We start from the raw sequence: 23,270 nt of genomic DNA, 5'->3' as shown, positions 1-23,270 counted from the left end.
CGCTAAGCTAACTGCTTTTACCACTTTCTGTGGCAAAGAATTCCAGAGTTTAATTACACGTTGAGTGAAGAAATATTTTCTCCGATTCGTTTTAAATTTACTACTTTGTAGCTTCATTGCGTGCCCCCTAGTCCTAGTATTTTTGGAAAGAGTAAACAAGCGATTCACGCCTACCCGGTCCACTCATTTTATAGACCTCTGTCATATCTCATCTTGGCTGCCTTTTCTCCAAGCTGAAGAGCCCTAGCCGCTTTAGCCTTTCCTCATAGGGAAGTCGTCCCATCCCCTTTATCATTTTCGTCGCCCTTCTCTGTACCTTTTCTAATTCCACTATATCTTTTTTTGATATGCCAGACCAGAATTGCACACAATATTTGAGGTGTAGTCGCACCATGGAGCAATACAAAGGCATTATAACATCCTCATTGTTGTTTTCCATTCCTTTTCTAATAATACCTAACATTCTATTTGCTTTCTTAGCCGCTGCTGTACACTTCCCTCAATCCATTAATTCTTCCCACCCCTCCCCTCTTTCTTTATAGTATTCGCACCTTAAGGTGCAGTATTTCCACAAACCTCCCACAAGATTAGATAGAAACATGGTCAATAACAACTACTAAACAAGAAATCTACAGTAGTAAATCTGGCAGTCCCCTTTGCTTCAAAAAGATAACAATAGTACCTTAGCAATTTATTCATATTGTTCTTCAGTTTTGAAGGTCAACACAATATATCTGATGTCTCATGGTGGCAACTCCCACACTTCAGTCCAGGGCTTCTCAATAAGAGTTGCCCTGAGACTTTTAGCTCATCATACTTCAAACCAGTTAGGCAGCCCAAGAGGCCAATAGTGTGTAAACATCTTAAACAGCAAGCCCGGCTGATTTGGAAAAAATACTGCAATGCAATCTTGATTCAGCCTATTGCAGGGTTGGTACTATATTCTGTACCATAGTAACCAAAACACTCTTCCCATAGAGCTGTGTCACAAATGCAAGCAGCAGTCTCAGTCATAAGGAATCTACACCATATAGTGTCCAGATTTGGGAGATGTGCCAGAAAAAGAAGGTGCTTGCCATGTCTCTCTCAAGGGAGTACTCCTTCCACCAAGCGATAAAGGCACTTAACCACTGTAGACATAGTTAACTTGTACAGTGGCACTTCCTATAACCTCATAAGCACCAAAGTTGCTGAGAAAGGAGCTCCAATAATATGTCAGTAAGTAGTGTTGTATAGCTCAGTAGAAAGTATGGCTTCCAGCTGGATGAAAACACATACTCAAAAATACAGAACTTACTTTATATCAGTGTCTGCTTAGGCAAACAATAGAACACTTATTTCTCCTGCTGGAGAACGGTGGCATAATCATTTCAAGGAGCTTCCCTTCTCTTGCCCTAGTTGCTGTACAAAAGGCAGAGCTGCATCCACTGTATCATAAGGTTTTTTTTTTTTGTGCCGTTATGAAGCACCTGCAGCTTAGCAGGTTATAATAGGCTAAAGCGCACTTATAGTTGATGTAGGCATCCACACAAAGGGGTGAACTGCTTGCATTGAAGAGACACCTTGCTTGAATAATTAAAAAAAAAAAAATTTTTGTCCCTCATATGCCAGTGTTTTACTTCCTCTGAGGGTTTGCAGAATTTCCACTTTGTGATGATAGTGGAGTAATTTCAAGATCACTCTCGGATGATCTGTGGTAGTGCGTTTAGTCCACAGTTGGTGTGCATGCTCAATTTGCATGAGATCTGTTTGCATGCACTGCTTCCTTTGTATGCAAATAGATCTCATGTATATTCATTGGGGAATTGACACCCCTGCTCTAGGTCATCCACGTTCTCTTCAAATTTGATCACCGTCTCCTGCAGACATTTGGTCTCCTAAGATGCCTCCTGTATTGTCTCCATGGCCCCCATTCTTTGTTGAACTACCTGAAGTTTTGCCACAATAGTGAAGCGATTCTCTATTCCATCTAACTTATCTAAAATCTGTTGTATTTGTTTCCCTGGAATGTGTTCCACGGCCATCTTCCTCTATCTCAGCCGCTCAGCCCATTGTAGGGGAGGGGGTGCACTCCTCTCCATTTTTTTTGAGATCCCCTCCATGACCTTTCTCTTTCTCCTTCTCGGTCACCTTCGATGCCATCTGAGGTTTCCATGTCTCAAATGCTCTTGATTTTATGTGCACAAGCCTGTGACTGATATGAAGATGTTAGTGAACAAATTCTCAGCCAAAATACCAAATCAGTAAAATGCAGGGTCCAAAGCTGCAACCTCCACTAGCTGCCCCAGAGGAGAAAGCACAAAGAAAGTGGTAATTTCTCTCTAAGCAGCCTCTACCACTGAGGTTTTGGGCTGGTATGAAATTGTTTGGTCGCCATTAATGATAGCTTTAAAGCAAGTGGAGGGAGTCTAACAGCACCCAAATCATTTTGGTTTTGCAGATTTTACATCTGGTTGTACACTAATGTGTTGTAATTTTTTGGCCCTGGTAGTCCAAGCAACCGTGATTCTGCATGGCAAGAAGGAGCTGTGCTCTATGGTGGTTCGTGGAATTTGCCACTCGATGGCCTATCCCAATTTTTCCCAGGGTGTCTACCTGATTCAGCTAGTGTCACTTGTAGCAAACTTCCATCACAGTGAGCACTGAACATGCAGGCCTTACCCCAACTGGTGTTGTCTGGAGCCATCGGGAGGCTGCAGCCCCGGAGCCACACTCAAAAATCATGTTTACAGAAGCTGCTCTTCGGGTAGCTCTCTGGACCGCCAAAAGTTTAGCAAGGATGTGAAGATCTCAGGATAATGCCAACTTTGGCTTCTAATGGAACTGTGTTAGAAGGGGTTTTCAGGAGCTCAAATTTGTTGCAGCCATCTTGGCCGGCAGCCCCATCGGAAGTTTCTTATATTTGTTTTAAGTGTATTACTATGTAACTACATAGGATGTCCCCTAGTCTTTGTACTTTTTGAAAGAATGAACAATTAGTGTTTACCCATTGAACTCCTCTCAGGATTTTGTAGATCTCTATCGAATCTCTTTTCAGCTCTTGAAGGTGAAGAGCTCTAACATCTTTAGCTTTCCTCATATGAGAGTCCTTCCATCCCCAACCTAAAACAAATAAAAGAATCTTGGTAAAACCATCATTTTAGCTGCTGCTGCTGCTGCTAGGCTCATCCAGACAAGTTAAGAGCTGCCTATTGGTCCAGCTCTTTCAACTGGTATCAAAGAGGGTGATAATTTAATTGGCATAATTCTGCCAAATTCATGACCTCCAAATACTTCATCGCCTTCTTGGTACACTTGAAAATTTTCCCTGCTCTGTGAGATTAACATTTAGTCCCTCTGATTTGTTCATATCCACTTTAAATCCATATTTCTTATCTTTTTAATTAGGATAGGAAGCATTAATAAGTGTTTCTGTGATAATAACAAGAATATCATCAGCAAAGAGGGAGAACTTTGAGATTAAGCCCGTCCACTCCATACCCAAGATACTAGCTCTAACCCTACTGGCAAGGGGCTGTAAAAGTAAAGATGATAGGGGACAGCCTTGCTGGCAAGGGGCTATAAAAGTAAAGATAGGGAACAGCCTTGCCTTGTTCCCCTTCCTACTCAGAAGCTCTGACGTTTAGCAAGATTTTTCCTTTACTACACATTCGTGGTAGGAAGCTATGAAATCTTGTAGTCTGTTCTGCCACAAGGCAAGCTATGAAATCTTGTAGTCTGTTCTGCCACAAGGACCCAGGGATCTATGAGCCCACTTGGTCTCAGTGCTAATATCCTAATATTGCTCGCAAATGGCCACTAGTTCTGCCATTAGTTCTGCTTTACTCGTTTTCTCAATCATTTCCATATCATCATGCTGATCAATCCATAGACTAGTGGGTTGTGTCCATCTACCAGCAGGTGGAGATAGAGAGCAATCCTTTTGCCTCCCTATATGTGGTCATGTGCTGCCGGAAACTCCTCAGTATGTTCTCTATCTCAGCAGGTGGTGGTCACACACAGCAGCAGCTCTGGCTAGGTCTCCAAGCCTAATTCTTAGGTTTTGTTGAGTACCTGGGGTTGAGGGCTCTTCTTGAGCAAGTGCAAACCTGGTGATCCCAGGTCCCTCCTTTTCTCCCCCCTCCCGCTAGCTCCGTAAAAAAAAAAAAAAAAATTTGAGACGTCCTTTAAGGGCGTTTATTTCAACGTTTATATCAGCGTTTATTGCAGCTGCTCACTGGGACACCAGTTCGTTACAGCTTGGAGCAAGGAGCAGGTAATTTTTACCTTTTGTAGCGGGCAGGGGATTCCCCGTTCGGTCTCCACGTGGCTTATGGCGTCAGAGGGCGAGGGCGCGAAGAATCGCTCCCCGGACCGCGTGTGCAGGGATGCGGGGGTTTCAAAGCCTGAATCGCCTTTTGTGGGCGTCAGTTTAGAGCCCGGTCAGTGTCCTGGTTCTTCCTCTGGTGCGGCGGTTTTTCCCGCCTTAAGCGCCCATCCCCCGCTGCTTGCCCCCCCCCCCCCTTTTTGGCCGGCCACTCTGCTCGGATGGCTTCTTCTTGGGCCGCCCTCGAGGTGGGAGACGTTAATGCTATGGTTGCCCTTGATTCGGGCGACAGCAAGAGAGCGGCCAAAGTTAAGCGCCGTTCTTCCCGCGCAGCTCCTTCTCGGAGTTTCGCGCCGGACGCCATTTTGGATGCGCAGCATGTTTCTCCCCCGCTCCTGCGAGCGCCAGTTGAGGGTGCGTCTAGGGCCGTGGCCCAGGCTGCAGAAGTGCACAGTCTGGGGGGTTTCTCCCCTGAGTTTATTTTGCTGCTGCATCAGGCCTTTCTTATGCAAAACCCCGCCCCTGCTCCCCTGTCTGATAAAGGGATTGAGGCCTCCGGAAGCAAACGCCCTCGGGTGGATTTCCAGGCCCTAGAGGACTCTGTCTCCTCTGATGTAGATGAGGGCAGCGTATCTGAGTTCTTCCAACGGTCCTTGGGGATTCTTTGGAGGAGACTGATTCCCGCTTGGATGGAGCGGATGACTCCTCTGCAGCGCGGATCTTTCGCTCAGAGGATTTGCCCAACCTGTTAGTGCAGGCCATGAGCATTTTGAAGATTTCTTCTCCGGAGGACGTTCTCTCCCTCAGCCTCTGCTGGCTCTGCCATTATGCTGGGGACGAAGCACCCGCCTAGAACCTTCCACGTGCATGAAGCCATGCACACCTTGATTTCGGCTCAATGGGATTTCCCAGAAGCGAGCCTTAAAGTGGCTAGGGCTATGTCCCGTCTCTATCCTCTGCCTGAAGGCGAACGGGAGGCCTTTCTTTGGCCTACCATGGACTCCTTAATCACTGCAATGACTAAGAAAACGGTGTTGCCGGTGGAAGGTGGCACGGCCCTAAAGGTCACCCAAGACAGAAGATTGGAGGCGACTTTAAAGTCGTCCTTCGAGGCGGCTGCTTTGTTTGCAGGCCTCAGTTTGCGGCTCCTATATGGCCAGGGCGTGCTTGACGATTGTGCAGCGGGCTTCCCCCTCGGATCCTTCCTTGAGGGCTGATTGGCCGGCCCTGGAATCGGGCTTAGCCTACTTGGCAGACTTGCTGTATGATGTCTTGAGAGCCTCGGCTAAAGGTATGGCTCAGACAGTCTCTGCTCGGCGCTGGCTTTGGCTGAAGCATTGGTCTGCTGACCATGCCTCTTAAGTCTCGCCTGGCTAAGTTGCCTTTTAAAGGCAAGCTGCTCTTAGGGATCGAGCTGGACAAGATTGTGACCGATCTCGGCACGTCCAAGGGCAAGAGGTTACCAGAGGTCAGGGCTCGGGCCAGTGGTGCCCGCCCCGGTTCCTCCAAAGGATGGTTTCAGGAAGCCCGTCGGTATCGCCCGGGCAAGTCGGGCTCCTCTGCCCCCTCTTCCTTCAAGAGGAACTTCTCCCCCAAGCAGCATTCCTTTCGCAGAGACCGCCGTCCTGGAGGTGCGTACTCCGGTCCTCCCCCAGGGTCTTGTACCCAATGATGGGGCCCTGGTCCATGGCCCAGAGCAGATTGGAGGACGCCTATCCTCGTTTCTGGGCGAGTGGACCAGGGTAACTTAAGACGCTTGGGTGCTGGAAGTCATCAGAGACAGCTACAAGCTAGAGTTCTGCTGACCCTTAAGAGACGGGTTTGTGCACTCTCCCTGCAAGTCTCCGGTCAAAGCTGTGGCAGTGCAGCAGACTTTGGATAATCTGATCCGCCTGGGTGCGGTCGTTCCGGTGCCAGAAGATCAGCTTGGCAAGGGACGTTACTCCATTTACTTTGTGGTACCAAAGAAAGGAGGTTCTGTGCGGCCTATCTTCGACCTTAAAGGGGTCAATCGGGCCTAGAAAGTTCGGCACTTCCGAATGGAGACTCTCCGCTCTGTTATAGCGGCAGTGAAGGCAGGGGAGTTCCTGGCATCCTTGGACATCAAGGAAACTTACTTGCATATTCCCATCTGGCCTCCTCATCAACGCTTTCTGCGTTTTGCAGTCCTGGGCCGACACTTCCAGTTCAGAGCCCTCCCGTTCGGGTTGGCTACTGCTCCGCGGACCTTCTCCAAAGTAATGGTGGTCATCGCGGCCTTCCTACGAAAGGAAGGAGTACAAGTCCATCCTTATCTGGACGACTGGTTGATCCAAGCCCCCTCTTATGCAGAGTGTGGCAGAGCTTTAGACTGGGTGATTGCTCTTTTGAGCTCCCTGGGGTGGATCATCAACTGGGAGAAAAGCCAGGTGCGCCCGACTCAGTCCCTGGAGTATCTGGGAGTTTGTTTCGACACTCAAGTGGGCAGAGTGTTTCTGCCAGACAATCGGATTGTCAAGCTTCAGGCTCAGGTGGACCAGTTCCTAGTAGCCTCTCCTCTTCGGGCTTGGGACTATGTGCAGCTGTTGGGCTCTATGACGGCCACGATGGAAGTAGTGCCCTGGGCCAGGGCCCATATGAGACCTCTACAGGACTCTCTGCTGCAGCGATGGACTCCAGTGTCGGGGATTACGCTGTGCGCCTTCCCTTGGATCCAGCGGTGTGCAAGGCGCTGAGCTGGTGGCTGAGGACAGACAAGCTGTCCGCAGGAATGCCTCTTTTGACCCCGGAGTGGGTTGTCGTCACGACGGACGCCTCATTGACGGGCTGGGGAGCCCACTGCTTGGGAAGGACAGCGCAGGGCCTCTGGTCTCCTGCAGAGGCAAAGTGGTCTATCAACCTCCTGGAACTCAGAGCCATTCGGTTGGCGCTTTTGGAGTTTCTCCCGGTACTGGCGTTGAAGGCAGTACGGGTCCTGTCGGACAATGCCACGGCTGTGGCCTATGTCAATCGCCAGGGAGATACCAAGAGCGCCCCTCTAGCCAAGGAGGCCATGAATCTATGCCAGTGGGCGGAAGCAAACCTGGAACAGCTGTCAGCGGCCCACATTGCGGGAGTCATGAATGTCAAGGCGGACTTTCTCAGTCGCCATACCTTGGATCCCAGAGAGTGGCAGCTATCGGCTCAGGCTTTCTTGGACATCACGAAGCGCTGGGGCCAGCTGAGCATAGATCTGATGGCGTCATCGGCCAATTGCCAAGTGCCGCGCTTTTTCAGCAGAGGACGGGACCCTCGATCTCTGGGAGTAGATGCTCTTCTCCAACGGTGGCCGACACGGGAGCTTCTCTGTGTTCCCGCCCTGGCCCATGTTGGGCAGGGTGCTAGACCGGGTGGCAAAGCATCCGGGTCGGATAATCCTGGTGGGTCCGGACTGGCCCAGACGTCCCTGGTATGCGGACTTGATCAAGCTCTCGGTGGACGGCCCTCTGCGGCTGCCAGCGGTGCGGGGCCTGTTGCATCAGGGTCCCGTGGTGATGGAGGATCCCTCCCCCTTTGGTCTTTCGGCCTGGCTATTGAGCGGCAGCGTCTGAGGAAGAAGGGCTTCTCAGACAAGTTCATCGCCACTATGCTGAGAGCGAGGAAGCGCTCTACTTCTACTGCTTACGCCAGGGTTTGGCGTACCTTTGCATCGTGGTGTGAGGCAGGCTCTCTTTCTCCCTTCACTGCTCCAATTTCTTCAGTGTTGGCGTTCCTGCAAGAAGGTCTGGAGAAAGGCTTGTCGCTCAGTTCCCTTAAAGTCCAGGTAGCGGCTCTGGCTTGCTTCAGGGGTCGCCTGAAGGGTGCTTCCCTGGCCTCGCAGCCAGATGTGGTGCGCTTTCTCAAGGGGAGTTAATCACCTACGCCCTCCTGTGCGCTCGGTGGTGCCTGCATGGAATCTCAATCTAGTGCTATGAGCCTTGCAGAAGCCGCCTTTTGAACCCTTGTCGAAGGCATCTCTGAAAGACCTGACGTTGAAAGCAGTCTTTTTGGTGGCTATCACTTCAGCCAGACGAGTTTCCGAGCTTCAGGCGCTATCATGTCGAGAACCCTTCCTGCAGTTCACTGAGGCAGGAGTGTCTATTCGCACGGTGCCTTCCTTCCTGCCCAAGATTGTTTCTCATTTCCATGTGAATCAGCAGCTCTGCCTATCCTCCTTTCGCAGGGAGGACTACTCAGAGGAGTATTCTGCTCTCAAATATCTAGACGTGAGACGAGTCATCATCAGATACTTGGAAGTGACCAATGATTTCTGAAAGTCGGATCATCTGTTTGTGCTGTTCGCAGGTCCTCGTAAGGGTCTGCAGGCATCCAAGCCTACAGTGGCATGATGGGTCAAGGAAACCATTGCAGCGGCTTATGTGGCCGCGGGGAAGATGCCGCCTATCCAGCTGAAGGCTCACTCCACTAGAGCACAGGCGGCCTTGATGGCAGAGGCCGGGTCCGTCTCCTTGGAAGAGATTTGTAAGGTGGCAACTTGGGCATTAGCTCATACCTTCTCCCGTCATTACCGCTTTACTGTGGCTGCTCGGGCAGAGGCCCAGTTTGGTGCTTCAGTGTTGCGGTCAGGGATTTCTATGTCCCGCCCTGGGTGAGTACTGCTTCGGTACATCCCACTAGTCTATGGATTCATCAGCATGATGATATGGAAGGTAAAATTATGTATCATACCTGATAATTTTCTTTCCATTAATCATAGCTGATCAATCCATAGCCCCTCCCAGATATCTGTACTGTTTATATTCTGGTTGCATTTCAGGTTCAAGTTTAGTCTTCAGTTCCTGTTCAGGAGGATCTTCGTGTTTAATTTTTTTTCGATGGAATTCTTCTGGAGTTGAGATGATTTTGTGTTACAGTGAGCTGCTGCATTCCTCTCCCCTTCGTTTTACGGGGCTGGATTGAGACCTAAATTCTGCCGGTGCTCCCTCCCGCTTCGTGCGGCAATAGGGTAGCATTATATCCCTCCCGCTTCGGCGGTGTTAGGGTCAGCCAGCTCCTCCCGCGGTTGCGGTCGCAGGATAAGCCAGATCCCCCCGCATCGGCGGGTGTGGTGTCCCTCCCCCACTCCGCGGGGATGAGCTGGACGGATTCCCCTCCCCCACTTGTGTGGGGATGAGCTGGGTTGATTCTCTTCCCCAGTTTCAGCGGTGGAGAGCTGGGCAGAGTGCCCCTTTGTGGGTGTAATTCTCTAAGTGCTGAGTCCTGCGGATGGAGCTTTGATATCGACATACTGAGAAGTTTCCGGCAGCACATGACCACATATAGGGAGGCAAAAGGATTGCTCTCTATCTCCACCTGCTGGTAGATGGACACAACCCACTAGTCTATGGATTGATCAGCTATGATTAATGGAAAGAAAATTATCAGGTATGATACATAATTTTACCTTCCTATGCACTCAGAAAACTCCGGTGTCTCGGGGATACCTTTCCAAGAAATATTCTGTCACCTAGGCCTACTTTCTAAGTGTCCATTTTTTTTTTCCTGCCAGTTCTATCACCTCCTTTCTCAAACTGCCAATTTGCTGTCTTAAGATCATGAGAGCCTCACTCTTCTTCTCTACTTGTGCTTTTCCTCTACTCGCTTGCCGCGATATCCATGCACAGCTCCGAGACTCTCCTTTGAACTGCCTTTCAGTTTGGCAACTGACTGTTTTGTTTCCTGCAGCCAGTTCGTCCCCTCACTTTTGGAGCACCCCCAATTCTCTGCAGGTTCTGTGGCCACTGGGACACAGCCGCTTGTGCTCTGCTCATTATCCATTGTCTCCAGAACTGCCACCATGCTTTTCCCCTCACTAGTGGAGTAGCTAGGATTGAATGAGCCCCCAGGCGGAAAAATTGTATAGTGGAGTCTGGGAGGGAGGAAATGGAGGAAGCACATTTCCTAAAGCTAATTAATACATTCAGAAAAAACCTTTTTTTTCTATTTTTGTTGTCTGAAGGTTGCTTTCGTCCTAGTGTCTCTCCTGCTTTTTTCTTAACTCTCTCCAGGGTCTTCTGTCCTTTTGACATTTTTTTTCTATGTCCACCATCCATCTTTATAATGTGTGTCTGTTTGTGCTATCCAGTGTCTCCCCTCTGTTTGTGTCCGTGTCCCTGTCCCTATGCACCCTCCAGAGCTAGTATTTCTTTTCTGTCCTTGTCCCTCCTCATGTCTGGCTTTTCTCCCCTTCCTCCTGCACTTTCTTGATTCCCCCCCCCCCCCCCCCCCCCCCCCCCCCCACAACCGCCCTCAACCTTCTATAGTCTGGCATCTCTTTCCCTCCCTCCAGTTGAGTCACTGGCTCTCCCCCTGTCCACTCTCTGCCTTCCTCCTCCCCTTTGTTCTAGGTCCGTCTGTCTGTCTGTCTTCCCTCAGTCCTCCACCCCACCCGAGGTCTGTCATTTCCTTCTCTCTCTTCCTCTTCTATTTTGATCCAGGCTCTCTCCCTCCCCCTCCTCCCCCCGCACCTTTGTGGGTCCAGTAACTGCCTACCCTCCTTCTTCCTTCCTTAGTCCTTTAAATGCTGGCGGGTTGTGGCTGAAGGCTGCGCTGTGTCTGGCATGGCCTTTCTTGCTGTGTCCTGCCTCTATGGGTGGGATACGGCAGAGGAAAGACCACGCTGTACAAGAGAGTAGCCTTCAGCGCTGCCTCTGCTGCAACCCACCAGAATTTGGAGGGAGGGGATATAGGTAGGCAAATGCCGGACCCGTCCAGGTGCACGGAGAGGAGACGCTGGGGAATGGGTCTCCAATTTCAGACGGCCCCTACCTTTGGGTGGCCCTGGGCATTTTGCCGGGCTCATTCATTGGTAGCCAATCCTCTGCCCCTCACGTGGAACTGGGCCCGAGCTTGTGAAGGATTACACTCTTTCTCTTTTCTGTGCCATCTCATCTACTCAAGTTGGCTCCACAGTAATCAGCACAACACTTTGGTTTGAAGTGCTGTAGGAGGTCTGCAACCTAAAATAGGTATGTTTTCCTAAGCTCTGCTACAGTGCAAACATTGTGCATGTGTTTATTAGTTCATAACACAGGCTTTTTTTCCGCCCCCCACCCATTAAGTGTTCTCATTGCTTTTCCAGGAACACTACAGAAATTTAGAAAACAAAGATAATGATGACAGGCAGTCTATCCAGTGTGACCATCATGAAAATAATTTTCCATACATGTTGTACCTTCTCTTCCCATATTCCACCTGTCTATCTCGTACAAGTCATTTTTCAATTTCTTGGGCCCTTCCCTCTTGAATTCTCTTCCTTATGCTCTTCACCTAGAAACCTTTTGCCCTAAGTTTAAGATCCTTCTTAAGACCTATCTCTTCACTGAAGCCCTTTGGCTAATATGCAATGTGTTGTCTTCCCCATCCTTCATGTTTCACTCCCCCAGTTTGTTTTTTAATTGTAAACTGCGCAGTTGCCAAGTTTGGACCCTGTGCGGTATACCAAGCACCTAGAAATAAAATAAATAAATGTTCAGGCTGAACAATTCAATAATCTGTCAAAGCAGGGGCGTAGGTAGAGCCCAAGGTGAGGGGGCACATTTTGGTCCCCCTCCCTGCCACCCCCCACTGCCGCCTTGCCAGCCCCACCCACCGCCACTGCTGCTGCTATACATACCTTGGCTGGTGGAGATCCCCAACCCCCGCCAGCTGAAGCGCCGCACATGCCTTGGCCGGCAGAGGTCCCCAGCCCCTATCAGCTGAAGCGTGTTTTCCAGCGCTGGTCTCCAGTGCCGCCGCATTTCCTGCCCTGCTCTCTCTTCCCCTTATGTCATGTCCAGCATGCTCATTTTAGTGAAATTGAGCATGCACACATGCTCAGTTTCACTAAAACGCGCGTGCCGGATGTGAGGGGAAGAGAGAGGGCATGAATTGCGGTGGTGCCAGAGATCAGCACTGGAAAAAATGCTTCAGCTGGTGGGGGTTAGAGACCCCCGCCAGCCAAACCAGGGGCACAGATCCAGTTTGGGGGGCCCAGGCCCCTGTGGCCCCCCGTAGCTACGCCACTGTGTCAAAGTGGTCTGTAACCATTTTCAGGTTTAGAAAATTTCTTAAAGTGCTAATTTTATTTTTGTTACATTTGTACCCCGTGCTTTCCCACTCATGGCAGGCTCAATGTGGCTTACATATTATATACAGGTGCTTATTTGTACCTGGGGCAATGGAGGGTTAAGTGACTTGCCCAGAGTCACAAGGAGCTGCCTGTGCCTGAAGTGGGAATTGAACTCAGTTCCTCAGGACCAGAGTCCACCACCCTCACCCCAACCACTAGACCACTCCTCCACTCCTTTTTTTTTTTTTTTTTTTAAAGTAGAAAATTTCTATAATATAGAAGGTAGTTGCACTGCTGGCTAAGGCGTTTGTTTCACCAAAGCCAGTCCACATGTTGAGAAGAATGAGCCAGGTGAACAGGCCGGGCCTAGGGTTTCTGGCGCCCCCCTGCAGCCTATTAGTCGGCGCTCCTACCCATACAGGGGCGGGATCACCATGGCTCCGCCCCTACAGTAGTCACACCCCTTTTACTAGCTGCTGCTCCCTTACGTGGGGTTATGGGTTTGAATCTATATTGAATATGCTATGCTACTGGATTTCAGTGACTATAAGCTATCATCTTTTTGCAGTGAAGAGTGTGTGTTAACTGTTTCTGCTTGAATCTCCAACGCTAGCATAGCAGCTCACAGTTTGCCTTTATTTTGAGCTGATGTGTCTGCCTGGCTTGTGAGCGTTGAGCGACTGAATGGCAAGAAATCCTCACGAAGTACCTGTGAACAGGGTTTTATGAATGCCTTCCAAGCCGAGGGGGAAAATAATCCGTCTTTCTCTACTGCTACGCTCTGATAGGTCTTACATTACATGCCAGTCAAGGGACCCTTGGGAGTGGGACAAACATCTCACCTAAAATGGGAAGCTTAAGAGTGAAGGGTGCATTAATTTGGAGGCATCCATAACCACATTCATCGCCAAAGACATGACCATGAATTATTATAAATAAGCTGATGACCTATATATGCCATATAGGAGACAGTGGTTTTACCATTTCCCCATAGTAATTCTTGAATTCTTTTCCTTGAATGTTACTTTTGTTAGTTGATTGTTGAAATGATTTCTTATTTTGAATATCTTCCCCTTAGTGAAGACATTGTATAAACGGGAAAACGAGCAATGCTGTAAAGAATGTGACACAAAATAACTGCGATTAAACATGATAAAAACCTAGTTGGAGGGTCTTACACTTCCCAGATCTAGATTCTGTAAAGCTGACTTCAAAAGGCACTCTGCATTTCCAGTATAGTGATCCAAGGTCAGACTGCAGCTTCGCAAAGTTACTTTTTTTTTTTGGAGGGGGGGGAGGGGTTAAGTTATTTATTTCCTCTGATTGTGAGAGAAAATCTGTGCTGTTAAAAAAAAAAAAAAAAAAGCCACACATGACTCTAAGGAAGCTGCATGCACATTCCCACTAAAATGTTAGCTTCATTCGTTCCCTCTCAGACTGTGTCCCGCCCTCGCAAGGAAATGACGTCAGAAGAAGGCGGGACACTGAGGGAACGAACGAGCGAAGGGAAAGCTAGAGAGACGGGCAGCAGCGCTTTCACTGACGCTGCGCAGCTGCTGCGACATCGGAGGTAAATTTAAATCCCCCAGGACGGTGCGGGTACCGGAGCAGGGCTGCTGTCGGGGTCTGGAGGTAAGCGGCGAGGGTAAGCATGGCGCGGCGGCGCCCTCCTGCCATGCTTACCTCGCTTACCGGGTTGGCACGGCCCTGCAGGTGAATCTTGGTTGCTACTGCTAGTAGGCTAGAAGCAATTTAAATACAGTGGGGGAAATAAGTATTTGATCCCTTGCTGATTTTGTAAGTTTGCCCACTGACAAAGACATGAGCAGCCCATAATTGAAGGGTAGGTTATTGGTAACAGTGAGAGATAGCACATCACAAATTAAATCCGGAAAATCACATTGTGGAAAGTATATGAATTTATTTGCATTCTGCAGAGGGAAATAAGTATTTAATCCCTCTGGCAAACAAGACCTAATACTTGGTGGCAAAACCCTTGTTGGCAAGCACAGCGGTCAGACGTCTTCTGTAGTTGATGATGAGGTTTGCACACATGTCAGGAGGAATTTTGGTCCACTCCTCTTTGCAGATCATCTCTAAATCATTAAGAGTTCTGGGCTGTCGCTTGGCAACTCGCAGCTTCAGCTCCCTCCATAAGTTTTCAATGGGATTAAGGTCTGGTGACTGGCTAGGCCACTCCATGACCCTAATGTGCTTCTTCCTGAGCCACTCCTTTGTTGCCTTGGCTGTATGTTTTGGGTCATTGTCGTGCTGGAAGACCCAGCCACGACCCATTTTTAAGTCCCTGGCGGAGGGAAGGAGGTTGTCACTCAGAATTGTACGGTACATGGCCCCATCCATTCTCCCATTGATGCGGTGAAGTAGTCCTGTGCCCTTAGCAGAGAAACACCCCCAAAACATAACATTTCCACCTCCATGCTTGACAGTGGGGACGGTGTTCTTTGGGTCATAGGCAGCATTTCTCTTCCTCCAAACACGGCGAGTTGAGTTCATGCCAAAGAGCTCAATTTTTGTCTCATCTGACCACAGCACCTTCTCCCAATCACTCTCGGCATCATCCAGGTGTTCACTGGCAAACTTCAGACGGGCCGTCACATGTGCCTTCCGGAGCAGGGGGACCTTGCGGGCACTGCAGGATTGCAATCCGTTATGTCGTAATGTGTTACCAATGGTTTTCGTGGTGACAGTGGTCCCAGCTGCCTTGAGATCATTGACAAGTTCCCCCCTTGTAGTTGTAGGCTGATTTCTAACCTTCCTCATGATCAAGGATACCCACGAGGTGAGATTTTGCGTGGAGCCCCAGATCTTTGTCGATTGACAGTCATTTTGTACTTCTTCCATTTTCTTACTATGGCACCAACAGTTGTCTCCTTCTCGCCCAGCGTCTTACTGATGGTTTTGTAGCCCATTCCAGCCTTGTGCAGGTGTATGATCTTGTCCCTGACATCCTTAGACAGCTCCTTGCTCTTGGCCATTTTGTAGAGGTTAGAGTCTGACTGATTCACTGAGTCTGTGGACAGGTGTCTTTCATACAGGTGACCATTGCCGACAGCTGTCTGTCATGCAGGTAACGAGTTGATTTGGAGCATCTACCTGGTCTGTAGGGGCCAGATCTCTTACTGGTTGGTGGGGGATCAAATACTTATTTCCCTCTGCAGAATGCAAATAAATTCATATACTTTCCACAATGTGATTTTCCGGATTTAATTTGTGATGTGCTATCTCTCACTGTTACCAATAACCTACCCTTCAATTATGGGCTGCTCATGTCTTTGTCAGTGGGCAAACTTACAAAATCAGCAAGGGATCAAATACTTATTTCCCCCACTGTATTTTTCTCTACCTGAGAAGTGTTGTGGCGTAAGAGGGGTAATCAGTAGGGTGTGGCTTACAGGGATTTAAGGGGGCACTGTCTAGAGGCTGCAGGGGGAAAGGAAGGGGGAGGGGCAAGAGGAGTGAGGTCATCCTCTTGTGATATTTTAACAGGTATTGCTACTATTAAAAATTATAGTAGCTGTCTAAATTTAGCACTTGCTGTATCTTGGGCCCCTAGCTCAATCAGAACAGCCCTCTAATGGACCACAGTATCATAAGCCTGTTTTCCTTCATAACTACCAAGTATTTCTGTTTTGAACCCCTTCTGACCTAGCTCATCTTTTGCAGCAACAGGTTTTGAAAGTTGGCCACAGACCATTGCTCCCTCTGGAATTTGATATGCTTGCATTCTGAGTTTAGCCATTAAATGTCACTAAACTGCACTGGCTTGTACTTCTTCCCTCTGAGGGCTGTGAGTGCTGCCTATACCCCTGCTTTGCCCAGATTGGGAAGGAAAAACTGGACCTGAAGATCAGTTTCAGGTTTTCCTGCAGCACAATGCACATTGGTGTTATTGAGCGCTAGGCCTATCTGGAGCCTATGTTTTTGTTTGAACAGTTCCTTGAGTTAATTGAATTTTACAGTATGTTTTCTACTTTGTGATTTTGTTGCAGAGCTACCATATTCCATGATTTGGTCTTCAAACAGACAACGATCCCATCACAAAATCAAGAACTGATATATGAGGGGCGACTTTTGGTGCTGGAGCCCACTCGATTGGTCCAGCATTTTCCCAAGACCACTGAAGAAAGTCCCATCCTGGTAGTGACCCGTGATGCTGTAAACATCATTGGATTAACCTATGAAGAAAGTATGTCTTGAGTTTCTTCTCATGGTAGAGAGGTCTAGTTGAGAACTTCCCCCCTCCCCCAGGTTTAGTGTATTTTAGATTAGATTAATCATGCATTCCCCAGTTATTCTAAATATAATTTAAAAAATGTATTTGGGCTTTACTATACATTTGGCAGTTTAGCGCTTGAATGTTACAATGTAACATCTCTCCTATTCTTTTCTTCATCTATCATCCTCTTTCTCTCCCAATATATCCCCCAGGCCTGTAGCAACCAAAGAGGAATTAAGCACAGGGCCTCTGAGCTGATAACATGTTCAAAGTTCTGCTGTAATATAGTAATTGATGGCAAGCAAAGACCAGTATGGTCCATCCAATCTGCTCAACAATTTGACTGCAGCATAGCTTATTTATACAATATTATGTGAAGTTAATATGGAAAACAATGTGCTATTTTATCCATCCCTAAACTATAATTAGAAGGTGAGCTAGCCAGAATCAGCTAACTTACGGATTCTTTTCTAGACTTAAGGTATAAATGCATATTGGCCATAGAAATCTCTGAATGATGCCATCTTTTCGCTAACTGAGGCTGCTATTTAAAGCACTTGCTCCACACTTGAGCCACTTTTCCAAGTCTTCAACTTTGTGTATCCCCTCATTCTGTCCAAGCCTGGGGGTTATCAAATGCTTTTATTTTTTTCCATGCTTTGCCCTCCATCTTCGGATATAGACCAGCTGTTTCACTGACAAGTTCATTCAACTTTGTTGAGCATAGATTAGCCTCTAGATAAATAGTAATTCACACTATTTGTGACCAGAATTGTACCTTCTGCTCTGTGCAGCTTACACCCCTCTGTGCACTGTTTAAGGAATGAAGGTTATTTAATTTTGCTTTGGTTATATGCTCTTTCTATATAAGGATACGTTGTGTTTATCCCATGCATTTTTATTTTTGTTCCCACCACCTTCCCCTGGAGAGTATTCTAGGTGTTCACCACCTCTGAGAAAGCGTATTTCCTGGTGTTACCAACTTCCAACCTCATTTATTCTCCTCTAGTTTTACAGTTTTTCCTGTCTCTGAAAAAGATCTGCCTGTATATTTAATACAGACATTTCAGTACTGTCTGTCCTTTCCTTTAGGGTATACATATTCAGGTCTTCAAGTCTCTTCTCATACATTTTTTGGTACAAAGACCATACCATTTTTGGTGCCTTCCTCTGAATCACTTCGTCTTCTTATGCCTTTAGTTAGATGACAGCCTCCAAAACTGTCAACCAGTTTCCAATCCAGTTCATCACTTTGTCCTAACTTCAGCCTACTTAGTTTATTCATGAGCATCCTGAGAAGAACCATATCAAAGGCATTGCCAGATTCCCAATAGACTACATCTAGGATGTGTCCTTAGTCCAGTTCTCTGGTCACCCAGTAAAAAAAAAAAAATCAAGCAAATTCATTTGACATGATTATCCGTTGGTATCCCCATGTTGTCTTGGATTTTGCAACATGTTGGATTCTAGGAAGTTCACTGTCCTTTCCTTCAGCAATGTGTCTATTCAATAGTTTTCTAACCACTGAAATGAGGCTTATCGGCCTATAGTTTCCCACATCTCCAACACTATTTTTGTGAAGAGGGACCATTCACTTGTTTCCAGTCCTGCAGAACCTCTCCCGTCTCCAAGGATTTATTACATAATAACATAGTAACGTAATAGATGACGACAGCTAAAGACCTGAACAGTCTGTCCAACAGTCACACATTATCAATTCATGGTTAAACTCAACAATGAATATGGTATAATAATACTTGATCCTGGTTTTTCTTTGACATTTTTGAGACATAGACTCTGAAGTCCATTCGACACTGTTCTTATGTTCCAACTACTTGAGTTGTCGTTGAATTCCTCTACAGCTCATCCTAATCTGTTTTGTAATAAACAGGACACAGACCATAGAAATCTACCCAACATTGGTCTTAGTTCTTCACAGCTGGAGTCGCTGTCTAAGCACCACTGAACACATCAACACACATGCAGTCATCTAAATTTTGTTTTTTTTATTCCATCTATTTTCTAATTAGGGTTCCTCTGTGTTTATTTAATGCCTTGAGAGGGGCATTCCAGTTATCCACTCTCTCCGTGAATTTCCTGACGTTACTACCATGCAACCTCAATTCACGTCCTCTAATTTTACGGTTTCCCTATCTGGAAAAAATTTGTTTCTATATTAATACCTTTCAAGTATTTAAATGTCTGTATCATATCTCTTCTGTTCCTCTTTTCCTCTAGGGTATATACATTCAGGTCTTCCAGTGTCTTCTCATGTCTTTTGGTGCAAACCCCATACCATTTTCTTCACCTTCCTCTGAACCTCTTCAAGTCTTTTTTACATCCTTAGCCAGATACGGCCTCCAAAACCGAAAACAATATTCTCAATTGGGGCCTTACCAACAACTTGTACAGGGACATCAACACCTCTTTTCTTCTGCTGGTTATGTCTCTCTATGCAACTATTTGTTGCCTTGAGAGCCTCAGATACTATCACCCCGAAGGTCCCTCTCCCCTCTGTGTATATCAGCCTTGCTCCTCTTAGCACATATGGCTCCCTTGGATTTCTACTCCCCATGTGCATCATTCTGCACTTCTTCAAATTGCATTTTAACTGGCAGGCAAGGATGCTAGATTGCTTAGTGAAGGGCATAACCATCAGAAGGAAGGTGTTGTTGATGCCCCTGTTGCAAGTCGTTGGTGAGGCTGTAGTTGGAATATCGTATTCAGTTTTGGATGCTGTTTCTTGCTAAGGACATAAAAAGACTTGAAGTGGTTCAGAGAAAAGTGATGAAAATGGTATGGGGTTTATACTACAAGACATAAGGGGAGAGACTTGATGACCTTAAGATGTATACCCTAGAGGAAAGGAGAGACTTGATGGCCTGAAGATGTATACCCTGGAGGAAAGGAGAGACATGGTGATAAGATAGACATTCAAATATTTAAAAGATATTAATTTACAAGCAAACCTTTTCCACAGACACGAAGGCGGTAGAACTAGAGGATATGAATTGAGGTTGCAGGGGGGCCGACTCAGGAATAATATCAAGAAGTACTTTTTCACGGAGAGGGTGGTAGATACCTGGAATGCCCTCCCACGGGAGGTGGTGGAGATGACAATGGTAACAGAATTCAGAAACGCGTGGGATAAACAAAGGAATCCTGTATGGTAAGAATGGAGCCAAACAAACTTAGCAGTGATTAGATGACAACTCCAATAATTGGGAAGCAAAGCCAGTGCTGAGCAGACTTCAGGGTCTGTGCCCTGATCGTAGTTGGATAGATTTGGATTGTCTGGAGTGGGGCTTCGATGACATCTTCAGTAGTTGGAGAATAAGGCCAATGCCGGGCAGACTTCTATGGTCTGTGCCTTGAGAATGGCAAGGACAAATCAAGATCAAGTATACGCATGCAGTATTGTATTATACCTTATGTTATGAGTTTATCTTATTTGGCAGACTGAATGGACTGTACAGGTCTTTTTATCTGCCATCATAGTTGTTACTACTATTCTAAATTTTGCAGATCACATTTCATGTTGTTCACTCCTTCTGTGGTGTCCACTCTGTTGCAAATCTTAAGTATATTAAATAGATTCAGCCCCAGCACCAATCCTTGAGGCACTCCACTACTGACCTTTTCTTCCACTGTGTGAATTCCATTAATCATCACCACTGCTCCCGTTTTGCCACTGCTGCTGGTTTGGGGAAGTAGCAGCAGCATCAGTGGGGGTATCAGGGGGCAAACGCTGGATGAAATTGGGGAAGAGAGGAGCAGATGCTATGTGGGGAGGTGAGATGCTGGAGGGAAGTGGGGGAGTGGAGAGAGTGGCAGACGTTGGAGGGAAGTGGAGAGGAGAGAGGGAGGCAGATGCTGGATGAAAGTGAGGAGGCGAGAGGAGCAGACGCTGGATGAAAGTGGGGAAAGGGGAAGGGATTGGATATATCGCCTTTCTGTGTTACAATCAAAGCCATTTACATATTATATATACAAGTATCTTTTCTGTTCCTAGTGGGTTCAGAAACTAATTTTTTTTGTACCTGGTGCAGTGGATGGTTAAGTGAAGAGGGCACATGCTGAATGGAAAGCTGAAAGAAGGGGGCGGATGCTGGATGAAAGTGACAGAGAACGAGGGCACATGCTGGATGAAATGGGGATAAAGAGAGAGTGCAGATGCTGGATGGAAGGGGGGATAAGATAAAAAGGGCAGATGCTGGATCAGGGATGAGGGAAGAGGATAGAGTTAGTGAGATTCTGGTGGGAATAAGAGGAAGTGAAATAGGAGAGCTGGGGTGAGGGAAAGAGGTGGCAAGCTGTAGATAGACTCAGTAAAAAGAGGGAAATTGAGGATTGGACAGTAAGAATTAAATCTGGACAGAGGCAGAAAGTAAACTGAAGAAAGCTGAAAGAAAAAGGAGGAAAGAATGACAAATGAACAGGAAATCCTGGCAAGAGAGTTAAGACCAGGAAACCAGAGACTGAGACCACAACACAATTGAAAAAAGGTGAATGGCCAGACAACAAAGATAGAAAAAAGAATTTTATTTTCAGTTTAAGGGAAAGAGAGTGGGAGTCAATATACTGCCTTTCTGTGGTTTTTGCAACTACATTCAAAGCGGTTTACATAGTAAATACAGGCACTTATTTGTACCTGGGGCAATGGAGGGGTTAAGTGACTTGCCCAGAGTCGCAAGGAGCTGCAGTGGGAATTGAACCCAATTCCCCAGGATCAAAGTCCGCTTCTCTAACCACTAGGCTACTCCTAAAGTAGTGTAGTAGTTGTTTTAATAAATGTTAATAAATAAAAATAGAAAATGGAAATAAGGTGTTATCTTTTTATTGGACCACTAACTTTTAGAGACAAAACCTCTTTCCTCGGGTCAGGACAGAATATCATATCAGCAGTATAGAGTCCTGAGCTGGGGAAGGAGGTTTTGGCCTCTGAAAGTTAATTGAAAAATTTCTGTTATGTAGCTTCCCACTGTTTCAGAACCTGTGGCATAATTGTGTGCCATCTACCAACAGGTGGAGAAAGAGAACTGAGCTGAGATGTATCTCTCTTGGCATCCATTCCATCTCCTTGGTATTATCTCCAGCAGTGGTAGGACTCATGGAGACTGTGAGCTTGGGGGAAGCAACCGGCAGTGACTTGGAAACGCTTGGAGGGCTGCAAGTTCTGCTTGGTGCAGGGGAAGGATCCTGACTCACCACTTGGGACATGTGCTGTACTGGTGACAGTTGGGGTGAATGGCAACTTTTGAGGAGACAGTTAAGTGGTGGTCCCACTGTGGGACCCACTGGCCAGTGTTGGGACATTGCAGTGCGTGCAATCTGGGAATCCCACAGGACTCAGAGGAAACGGTCAGCAGCAGCAGCACATCTTTGCATTTGCCACAGCATCCGAATATGCTGGGATCTTTGGGCTCTTTGACAGGGTCAGTACACAATTTGATGCAGGAGAGTGGAGGAACGAGCGCCATTTTGTTAAGGCTGACTGGCAGTGAGGAGCAGCCTCTGATCATACATGGAGCACAGCTGCCATTTGATGGCCTCTGGGCCCAACAGAGCATTCAGTTGCATCGGGATCTTTGCTTTCTATGGCGTTTATATTGCTCTTTTCACTTGGCCTCTTTACTGAAGCAGGAACAGTCAGAGTTGCTGCAAGGTGCTTCAGTGTCTCACACCACTGCCCCTCAGGCTCCTAAGAGATCTTGTTTAGACTTCAGGAGTGGGCAGGTGAACCTATGAGCCTATCTCTGTTTCTCCCTCTTTATCTGATGTGGCCTCAGTCTATTCAGAGGAACCATCGTTGATGGAGCCATTAGAGGAGGAAGAGCTCCTTCCTGAGGAGGGGGATAATCCAAAGGTACTGAGGTGGTTTCTTAAAGAGGAGCTCAGTACTAATTTCTTAGGCACTGGTGTTGCTTTCCCTTGAGGGACCTTCTGCTTCGGTGTCAGGAGTTGAGGGGGCTTAGAGGTCCTCCTAAGGCCTTCCCAATGCATCCGGACATTCAGGACTTGATTATAGCAGAATGGGTCTCTCACTGGACGTGGGGCTGAGAGTGGGAAGAGCCATGGCTCACCTCAACCCATTAGTTCCGAAGGAGAAAATAAACTGCAGCTTCCTAGGGTGGACTTCCTGGTTACGGTGGTGACTAAGACCACCTTGCCAGTGGAAGGGTGGCATTGTCCTACAAGACCCACAGGATAGGAAGGTAGAAAGCTTTTAATAAACTTGAAATTTGAAGGCTTGCTGAAGCAAGCCTTTGAAGTGGCCTCTTTGGACCTTCAAGTGACAGGAGGCATTTCCCCAGGTCCTCACTGTGGCTGCTCCTGGTTTACACAGCACGTCACAACAACTATATCATCTGTGCAGAGTGGAGGAGTGGCCTAGTGGTTAGGGTGGTGGACTTTGGTCCTGGGGAACTGAGGAACTGAGTTCGATTCCCACTTCAGGCACAGGCAGCTCCTTGTGACTCTGGGCAAGTCACTTAACCCTCCATTGCCCCATGTAAGCCGCATTGAGCCTGCCATGAGTGGGAAAGCGTGGGGTACAAATAAAATAAATAACTACTGAATCTGGTGACTGAGATAACTTGAGCTATCCTAGGTTACTGATCATGGGAGACTAATTTACACGTTGAAATGTCAGAAAATCCTCTCTATCTCTCTGTCCTCAA

General features: G+C 47.3%; 1 protein-coding gene across 1 annotated transcript in view; it reads left to right on the top strand.

The window, feature by feature from the left end:
• TBK1 (TANK binding kinase 1) overlaps window positions 1–23,270 on the top strand; it is a 485,047-nt gene that overhangs the window by 177,650 nt on the left and 284,127 nt on the right. Inside the window, 1 exon segment of the mRNA XM_030217198.1 lies at window positions 16,364–16,560. Within this exon segment, the coding sequence (XP_030073058.1) occupies window positions 16,364–16,560 (197 nt within the window).

Source organism: Microcaecilia unicolor, chromosome 10, assembly GCF_901765095.1.
Source record: "Microcaecilia unicolor chromosome 10, aMicUni1.1, whole genome shotgun sequence".
In the NCBI taxonomy this organism is placed as follows: Eukaryota; Metazoa; Chordata; class Amphibia; order Gymnophiona; family Siphonopidae; genus Microcaecilia; species Microcaecilia unicolor.
Note: the sequence above shows the minus strand (reverse complement) of the source record. Positions and strands in the feature narration are given on the sequence as shown.